The 10,684-nt window shown below is 40.5% G+C and overlaps 1 protein-coding gene across 4 annotated transcripts in view; it reads left to right on the forward strand.

The window, feature by feature from the left end:
* ssbp2a (single stranded DNA binding protein 2a) overlaps positions 1-10,684 on the forward strand; it is a 37,052-nt gene continuing 26,368 nt past the window's right edge. For all 4 annotated transcript variants that reach the window (XR_006152492.1, XR_006152493.1, XM_012828548.3 and 1 more), the window contains exon 1: positions 1-146. Coding sequence is in view for 2 of the 4 variants with exons in the window: in XM_012828548.3 (XP_012684002.1) it covers positions 91-146 (56 nt within the window). In the remaining 2 variants the exon portion in view is untranslated. The remainder of the gene's footprint in view (positions 147-10,684) is intronic.

Raw genomic sequence — 10,684 nt, forward strand, 5'->3', positions numbered from 1 at the left:
CTGCTGCTGGAGTCGCTATGGTGACGGGGTTGTAGCTCGCGGGGCTGTGATGGGTTGACAGGTGTGTGACCGTCGGCGCTCTCTGTAAGCATGTACACCAAAGGCAAGAGTAGCAGCGTGCCGTCCGACAGCCAAGCCAGGGAAAAGTAAGTTTTTATTTATGTGGGAGAGGAGGGGGGAGCATATAGCGGCTGTGAGAAGGCTCAGGAACGTGCCTCGGTCCTACGCATTTGGTGAAGCGAAGAGCGTTTGCCTCTTGAAGTTAATGAGCAGTCCTAATGTTTTTTTGGACGTATGCGTTGATATTTGTGAATAACTTGCACTGGTAATTGTAAAACCTTGAGAAGGTCGTCTGTAACAGCGGTTTAGCCATATTATTTACAGCTTGTAGCCTACGTTGAACAGCTTTTCAGGTATGTGTTTACTTGGTGAGAACCAAACCTGTAAACCTGGTGTTTAAATGATTCGATACGACAGGAATCAACGTCACCTTTCAAAACTGTTACAAACGTTCTGTCAATGCAGAAGTAAGTAAAAACTATTAAACAAAATAGACTTGGCTATTGTTTATGTCGTGACAATTTCATGTTTCACACCGCTCTTCGCAGTCGTCACTTATTAGTCTTCCAAGGGTGTTGTAGATGCTGTTCATTCAAATTTACAGACTTGCCTAGAAGTAGTTATGCGGGCTTGCCATTTGTTATCCTACGTGTATCCTAACGCGTTGCCAACGCTGTGCCAGTTGTTCGGTTCCGATGCTTTTGGAAATAGGCATTCGTTCCTTCTTTTGGTCGACAATAAATCCACGTTTGCACTGCCAAGGTGCTGCCCTAGATTTGCGTTTGTGTTACATTGTCACATTTAAGTAAGGGCACCACGTGAAAAAAAACACTGTTCTGTGCGGCCTGATTTGGTTAAACAGATCTTTTGCAGGAAATAGTAGATTAGACATTTACAGATCTACTGGTCATCTTAAACATCTCTCACTCTCTCTCTCTCTCTCTCTCTCTCTCTCTCTGTATGTGACAAAGTGAGAGTGAGAATACTCTGCATACTGCATATTACATACTTGTGTCCTTTAGCACAATAGAAAGACTAGTGACCATTCTGTCATTCTTTGGGGCAGCACCAGACTGATTTTGCATAGGGTAGACCAGGTACTCTATTTGCTTTTATGTAGCCTGCTTTTTGCTTGTTGCAAAAAATCTGCATAAGTGACACCTTTTATTTTAACATACGTATATGCAACATAGCCTACATCTTTTGTCTCTGTATTTACTTCACTAATTCAAACACACGTGGCTTACTTTTTCTCTAATGTGCTTCTAAAAGCAGCTTCTAAAAGCTGTTGTAACAGTGGCCAAGATCAACAGAGGGCAATTGTAACATGCCACTTTGAAGGGGTGAAGTCAAATGTAATGCAACTGCAATGTATTATTCAACCCAAACAGTGGTGGATAAGGGTTTTTCTGTAAATTGTAGTCTTTGCAGCATTTGTTTTCAAAATGCCAGTGAGATAGTTGTTTACAAACCAAGGGTGTCACATTTTTGCAAAAGTGTCTAGCCTATTTCAGTAGCTACACTTGGTGGTGACAACCAATTGTAGGCTGCTAATTGTAGGTGTTAATTCAATTCAATTCAATTTTATTTATATAGCACAGAAACAATACAATTGTCTCAAGGTGCTTTACAGAGCCCAAGGCCTGAACAAAGTGTTACATTTGTCCCCAGCCGACCTTTCATAATATTCAATGATAATTTAAATATGACATATTGTATACAGCTAATAATTATACTAGCTTATAGTTCAGACATCATCCCACCCACCTGGTACTTGTGTTCCTGCCAGAGCGCATCAATTGTGCAGTCAAAATCTGGAGCAAAACTTGAAAGTAACTGCTATTACTTGAAAGTCAGAGACAGTTTATGTTGTGCTTTCTGAAGTTAACTTAGATACACCTTTTGCTGGTAACCCAAAGTTACAGTTGTGGGCAAGTTGTCCTACAGTTATCAGGTATACTCCTACAGAAGACAGGGAGAGAGTTGTAGTGATGAAACATGATGAAGCTGTGTGTGCAGAGCGATTCTGACTTGTGTTTCAGTAGTATCAAAATTAATGTAAAAGAGATTCCCCCAAGGACTGTGATAGATACCCCCTTGTGCCCTCCGTCAGGGAAATCCAGAAAGATTCCTTATTCACACTCCTACCACCTGCCATTGTAATATATACCTAGTCAAATATTTCCCCACGTTTTGCATTGCTCTTGTATTGAAATGAGAAGCTTAAGAAAGCTATCTACAGATGTCAACATGAATCCCTCTCACTGTCAGGCCTTTTTTCAGCTATTGGCTATTCCTCCTCTCTGTGCTGGACAGCAAAACAACATCATGATGTGCAGTGGTAGTAAAGTGGTAAGAGTATCGATGAGCATTGGACAAATGTTCTCATGAACAAGAATACAAAGAATGCTTGGAATATGGCTTGTCCCTCAAAGTGGACATACTTTACAAAATATGTCTGTGGACAACCAGGGGGAATTTGGTCTAAATGTGAGTGTAAACAGTAAAGTAGAGGTAGCAGAGATGCCTTACATTGACCTTTTGGATAGATAGTTGTATAGGCCTTTTGCAAATGGGAAATTTTTCTCATTGTGGTGTCCATTAAGTGTGATTTTTATTCTATTTACTTAGCCATATGCTGCCAGTATACAGCTCGTTGATTGCAATGACCAATCAGTTTTAATATAATATTAATCAGTGCTCATTTGCAACATCCGCTTTCTCAATCAGAATGCGAAGACACATGTATACAGACTGATTTATTAGCAAACCTACATGGCCATGATATGGGGAAAAAATGAAGAGTAAGATGTTAATGACATTAAGCCCAGTGAATGCAGTGAATTTGTTTGGGATTGCAACTCCAGGCAAGAACTCTGATGTACAACATTCTACACACACACACACACACACACACACACACACACACACACACACACACACACACACACACACACACACACACACACACACACACACACACACACACACACTCACACTCAGGCTTGTGTGGTTGTGTTTGATTCCCGGTCTCCCTCAGGAGCAGTAGCTTGGGCACCTACACTGCTGTTGTTGTCTGTTTATTCCAGGCTGATGGTTGGCTGGAGGCACAGCCAGGCTCTTTTTAGCAAAACTCTCAGAACCTGTCAGGAAGTGCTTACTCAGTGTTGTTCTTTCAGTGGGAGAATTGCATGCTGGGAGAGATTATGCTATCTGACAGGGCTAATTCGGGGTGCCACTCTTGTTCCTGACAGGCAGTAAGAAAGTGCCTACGGTTTCAGAGGAAGAGTTGCAAGGTTGTGTTACCTCTGACTGATACTGTATGGTGCACCAACATGTAGTCAACACAGACACCAGAGCAGTTCAGTTTCAGGAGTAATTAATATTTTTTTTTTATCTCAGAGGGTGATCTCAAATTGGTTCCTAAATGTCAGTCATAAAGTGGAATTCTGATTTGTTTTCAAAACTGCATGATATGATTTCTCTGCAGTCCATGATATATACATTGAGTTTCTGGCTGTGTCTGAAAATCAAGATACAAATCAAATATACTTTATTCATTCATTCTTTTGTGGTAGCACATTGATCTGGAATAGTGCTTACCACCTTAAGGTACTCTCTGTGTAATAGCAGGATAGAGATGATAAGTCTCTACCAGGATCAATATCATATCACATATGCAGTTTTATATTTGTTTTTAATAGCTTGGCAGTCGCTAAAATGTACATCGGAGCAGCAAAAAGTCTGTTATGAGGGTCTATTACAATGGAAACATTCTTCATTTGATCAATAATATCAATAATTTGTGTTTCTTAGTCTAGTGGAGCATGTTGTCGTATTTCCCATGTTCCATTTTATCAAATAAGGAAGCTTAGAAGGTAGCATTCATATTTGTCTTGTGTTATAGTTTTGTCATTATGACTGACCACATTGGATATGGCTCCATGTTATTACTGCTTGAGATATACCATAGTATGTGCAGTAACAGTTGTAGTCAAATTCTGTCCCACCATTTTTGTAACAATGCGACCCAAACCATGACCTAAATCGCTTTGTTCTCGGACAGATATAACCTCTAATCTTGGATTATACCATGGTAAATTTACAGAAAAAAATGACAAAAGCTGAAAGCCCACATGTGTCCTGAATCCTGAAACTGCTCTGTGTTGCTTGCGATGTCCTCACATGTACTCTTAGACCAATGTTGTGATAATGGTCTTAATCACATTCTGACATATCTTTTCTCTGTCTAGAAGACTCTATTAGCCTCTTAGCCTCTACTTTTCACATTTGACCCACTGGGGAAGTGCTGTGAACAGCTCTTTTAAGTGAACAGCTCTTTCCTATGCTGGTTGGATGAGTCAAGCCTCAGGAAGACCTTACATTAAGCATTCATTCAGGATACCGCAGGGCCCTTTAGATGTGACAGCGAGACACTGATTGTATCAGATAGCATGCAAGGTTCTTAAACAAACACATCTGACAACTGATCCTTGAAGGTTTTCACATAGTACATCAAAAGATAAGTGGAGATAGAGAATGTCTGTTATCTACGAGAGACCCACTGGACTCACTGCTGACGGTTCAGCATTATCTTATCTCTGTTAGACGATCCTTCAGATATCCAGTCTTGTACCTTTATCACTGTCTGTTCACTAGAACAAACTATCCATCTACCCTTGTCCCTGATGGATGGGAACGATTAATTAAATAGTAGTTGGAATAGTTAGCCCAGAAGGACCCACATTAAGGAAAACATGTGCATTTGTTCTCCTTCAAACTGCCTTTTGCACATCTAACTATTGCCAAAAATCCTGAATTGGCACATTGCTCATAAACAAGATGGTTTCATTCCTAGCATGAAAGTGTGATATTAGTCTGTGAAATGTGCCAATAAGAGAGCTTTGAAACCGGGTCACAGTGTCTTAACTAAGTATAACCCGGTGTTACAGTAAAGTTGAAAATGGCTGGTGATAATAGCCTGCGTATGTCGCAATATGTGCAATGCAGCCATGCCCTGCTGTGCCACAGACAGAAGAAATGCCTCCGTGGCCAGGGTTCAATAGTGTTTAGTGCATGAGCTGTTGTTTGTGGTAGTAGTTGTGGTGTGTGGACAGAACTCCTCTGCCAGGAGTGAAACCAAACACCCATTCATTTAGGATCCTGCAGCATCGCAATTTCCTGTAACCAGAACAGAAACGTAAATGAAAGGCTCAGCATCAGAGGAAGGGAGAAAGAAAAAGAGACACAATTGTGCATCACAGTATGTCAGAACACCATTGTTTGAAGTGGCAGGTTTTTTTTGCGTTAAATTTGGTATCATTTTTGTTGCTTACAGACATATACATCACTGTAATAAATCAATGACATGCAGTGAGTGTTTCTTCCAGATGTGGTTTTCGTAGGAAACACTGTTGTTTCTGCTGCTGCTAGAACACTTGCCTCTCCTGCAGTGTTATCCACCTCGGATATTTCCCCTCAGCATTGATATGCAAGCAGCATCGTCTCACCACAACTGCAAGGTTAAGCATGCGTGGCGGCAAGACTTAGAAACAACCTCTCTCTCTCTCTCTCTCCCTCTCCCTCTCCCTCTCCCTCTCCCTCTCTCTCTCTCTCATTCGACACCCCTCATTGTCTCTTCTTATTCGACTGATGGAATCTCTCTCTCTCTCTCTTTCAGTCTATCTCTATATTTCACTCTCTCTGCCGATCTATCACATTCTTTTGTGCATATTTGTTGTTGTGGATATTTTGTGTGAGGTCCTTCAAAAGTCTTTACAAATCTCCGTTCTTCATCCTGATGATGTTGGACCAGACCATTCCTGATGCCAGACATTGTCCTACTTTCCCTCAAGCGAAAGGCAAGGGTGCAGACTTTCCTGTCTGTGTCTTTGCACGTTGAAGCCATTTGGCATTTACAGTTTAAGAACAGTGATGTCACTGGATGTAGAAAGCTGTTGTTTTGTTGATGAAGGAGACAAAGTACTGACAGCCCTATTTGATAACACTCAATTTGTAATGATTACACACAGACAAGTGGACTTGCAGATGTCTAACCTTTCATTTGAATATCATATAAATGCTTAATGTATAGTATTATTGCCACATGTGACTTTGACCTCTCACTGGTCTATTTAAATATGCTTACTTGAGAAGAGGAACGTCTACTGCAGAACCATTTTGATCACTGTTTTGGCAGAATCGCATGCCACGTACTTATTCGCAAAGCCTCATGCACAGCCCCGACTTTAATATCTTCTTATAAATCTTGCAGCTTTGAAATAAATGTGTCCCAGTCTAGCAAGGCATGTCTGAACTGTGAAAAACTTTGGAAACAAGAACGATTTTTGCCTTTATGATAACCATATGAGTGAGCATGGCAGGCTAGTTTGGTGGCTCCACACAGAGCTGAACTCCTGCCAGGCTTTTGTTGGGAATGGTCAGATGCTTGTGGTCTTCGGCTCAGCCACATTACATCCCAACATCTGGAATTTAAGGATTGCTAAAGGGAACTTAACAATTACCAATAAAACAGTTATATTTTGCAAGACATGCGTTATTATAATTCTTGTGATAAGTTCCTCTTTTTGTATGTTCATTACCAATGGTGTCCACAATTATAGGGCATAAAGGAACGTCTGTTTGTTTGTTTGTTTGTTTGTTTGTTTCTGTGTGTGTGTCTGTGTGTGTGTGTGTGTGTGTGTGTGTGTGTGTGTGTGTGTGTGTGTGTGTGTGTATCTGTTTGTGGTCAGTTCAAATGTTTCAGTGCTCAGTTTTCTAACACTGTTATCTCCTATCCTTTCGTGTCTTTCTAATAGGCTGGTGTTTCCTGTTATCCCAAATTGAGAACATTGTTGTCCCTGCTGTTGTTCTAGATTGCCATGACAGACAGCAGGGATTGTATTACTTGTTGATTGGCTTGCCGCTCTTGACCATCAAACAGTATGCCATGGTAGCAAAATAGGAAATTTGAGGCAGAAAACAAGAAACAGTTCTAAACAACTTTTGATTTAATGAATGTATCTTTCCAACATACTGGAAAGTTATCTTTGAGCTATTTCTTTCTTGATACTTCTTTGTGCTCTGCTGTAACAACAGAGATTATATATATATATACAGTATATAAACTGACAGCACTAATATATATATATATATATATATATATATATATATGTGTGTGTGTATATACAGTATATATAATCTCTGTAAACTAATTTGTGATTCTTGGCTTTGAGGCTTGATTTTATTTATAATAAATATTATTATTATTATTATTATTATTATTATTATTATTATAAATAAAATCAAGCCTCAAAGCCAAGAATCACAAATGAGTTGAGAATCACACAGGTGATTGGGGTGTTTGTTGCTGAAACCTGTAGGGCATTTTGCACAAAACATTTTGCAGATCAACCTCCTCTAAGGAGACCAAGGCCATGCCTATGTGGGGTAACAATGCGTTCAGTGTGTTTGCTTGTCTATTTCCCCCTCTGTTGGGTTTGCCTCTTGTTATTCCACCAAGAAAGCAGTATCCTTAATGGCAGTTCGGTTTGCTATTCTCTCCTCATAGTGTGTTGATTTTATTCCCCATTGTACTAATGGCTGTTCTTTCCTTGTGGATACTCTCTCTTTGTGTATGTGTGTGTCTGTGTTAATGTGTGTATGTGTGTGTGTGTGTGTGTGTGTGTGTGTGTGTGTGTGTGTGTGTGTGTGTGTGTGTGTGTGTTTGTCTATTTGTTGGTTTATGTATGTTTCTCTCTCTCTCTCTCCACACACCCACACACAGCCAGAGAGAGAGAAAGACACATAAACACAGACACACACAGACACAGAGACACACACACACACACACACACACACACATTCACAAGCCTTTGCTCATCACGGAGAAGGCACAGTTTTTAGCTGAATTGAAAGTAATCATGTTCAGTGCAGTTTAATAGCACATAAAGCCTTGGGTGCTCATCCTGATTAATGAAAGTCCTGCAGCCTTGCAGTCCTCTGTGTACATCCACCGTTTGCAGAATGTCACTTCAGCAGTACTACTGCCCTTTAACCCTGTGTTACACAGAAGTAGAGGCTGAGCAGGGATGTCCTGCGGTGACAGTTTGTCTTACTGTCAATTAGCAAGCGCCTGTAAATCTCAGAGTAATTTCCTGAAGTGTTTTTATAACTGTCTGTGACTATTGTTCAATTCAATTGTATTTATATAGCGCCAATAACAATTGTGTCTAGGCACTTTACAGAGCCCAGAGCCTGAACCCCCTTTAAGCAAGCACTAAGCAAGGATGCAAGGAAGACTCCCTTTTAACAGGACCTCAGAAGCAGAACCTTAGCTTCAAGTAGAACCTCAGCACAAAAGGGGGACCCATCTCCTTCGGGCCAGCCAAGTAGACAGATAGAGATAGAAGGGGGTGGGGGGGATTCATACACGTATCAGAGGATATCAGAGGATAAAACATATTAGCACACATGCTGCATATGTACATGATACATTCATGATTCCATGAAAAGAAGGTATATTCATTAAATATACAGAATTAATAGTATATAAAAATGGAAAGAGACAGCCTTGGTTGTAGAACCGCTTAGTGGGTATACAGTGTCCTCATAAGGTTACTGTTACAAGGAGATCAATGAAGCAGAAAACTGTGTCAATGATGGCATTTGTTTATATTACAGATAAATAGGCTGGCATACATTATGCATTATAAGCAGAGTAGAATTTGTGCATAATAGCTTGGTGGAAATGGGCAACTGTAAGAAGAAGATTTCTGCAGGCAGATCGGGTGGAAAGGCTGCAGCAGCATCCCACAGTGGAGAGTCTAGGGTAGGTGGGGAAGAAAAGAGACAAAGTGAGAGGACAGAGCTAATTTTCCTTCTATGTGTATATGTAATTATAGGTTTTAGTGATGAGGGACAATGTATTGACAGCCATCAACATTTGCAGGTAAATGTCCTACTATATGGGACAGAAAAGAGACAAGGGTATAAGGGTAGAGTGTGTTTAAGTACTTTTGCATGGGGTCTAGTAGGCACGCTGATGATGTAGATGAGGAGATCAGGGAATTTGTTTCTCTTGAAAAAAGTCATGAAATCATTACTGCTACAGGTTAGCAGTTAGTTTGATTGTATTGTGGTGTTTTGTTAGAGTAGAAATGGTGTTGAAGAGAAACCTTGTTTTTATTGTTTTTAAGCAATAAAGAATAGTAAGCTGATTTCACATTCAGAAAGTCAGTGTACCATGGGGCAAGTCTTTTCTGTTTTCTTATTCTCTTTTTCAATGATGCAACAGTGTCAAGGGTTGAGCGAAGTGCAATATGATAAATAGAGAGAGGAAGAAGAAGAAGGAAAGGGAGAAGTTGCCCGGTATGGTCATTTTTGATTTTAGTTATACACAGGAAAATATGTTTAATTCCTCGTGCTATTGTGTTTTCCAATCATCCTAAATCCTATTGTAACTCCTTTGTGTGCAGAATAAGGGTGAGTGAGAGTCTGCATGTGTGTGTGTGTTTGTGTGTGTGTATGTGTGCGTGTGTGTGAGACCGAGAGAGAGAGAGAGAGAGAGAGAGAGAGAGAGAGAGAGAGAGAGAGAGAGAGAGAGAGAGACCGTGTGTGTATGGGTATGACCTTAAATAGATGTTCAGTAATGAGACATGAAACTGGACCTCACTATTTTATGTCCTCTGTAAGTAAACCAACAGTGTAAGTTCTTGGCTCTTTTGAGGCTCTTTTTTTAAATGGCAGACACAGATGTTTGTACGGCTGGTTTTTGCTGTTGGTGTACCATGGATACTCAACTTAATAGGCCTTCAGCAAAGATTGGCAAGACGATACTGATTTATTTTTTTCTTCTATTCTGGAAAAAAGTGAAACTGACCTAAACTGGCTTTCTGGTTGTATTTGGTATTAGATTCGGTCTTAAATGTGTTCCACTTTGGTCTGCCATGGCACACGTACAATTGTATGAGAGATGGAGAATCGACTAGGATTTCAATAAGGCATAGAAAGGGTTAAGAGAACTGAAATTGTGTTATTACAGACAACATATAACATATAGTAACATATAGCTAGGTATATAAATGAATTATTCCAAATTTAGCCATGTCTCATTCGTTCATTTCCATAGGTCTTGCATCTAGCGGTTGGCCATTTTATTTCTGTGATATGCCCAGTACCAAATATACTTATTCTTGTAGGTTGTCAGTATGTCTTTTGTCCTTCGGTGCATGAACCTAGTGACTGCGGATCGGATAATGGTGGGTTTGTGGGTTCAGGAGGTAGCCTGGTTTCCCCCGTCAATCCCAGCCGACTGAGCGAGCGCCCCGTCTCAGCAGGGGTTCCCCATCCTTATCTTCTGAGCCCCTCTCGCTCTCAGATCAGACGCAATTAGAATATGAAAGTTTTCCATGTCTCAGGAGAGTTAATTGGAAGGTTCACCGACAACAACAAAAATCCCTCACAGACCCCGTCTTTTTTTTCTTACCCCCACCTCACAACCCCCCATCCTCTCTCGGTTCATTTGCCCCCTGCTTCGCTTTCATCCCAGCCTCAGATCTCCACTAGATCAGCTGGCATCACTTCTGCTCCGTAGTATCCACTCCATCTTCACTTCTTCTCTGAA

Source organism: Clupea harengus, chromosome 7, assembly GCF_900700415.2.
Source record: "Clupea harengus chromosome 7, Ch_v2.0.2, whole genome shotgun sequence".
In the NCBI taxonomy this organism is placed as follows: domain Eukaryota; kingdom Metazoa; phylum Chordata; class Actinopteri; order Clupeiformes; family Clupeidae; genus Clupea; species Clupea harengus.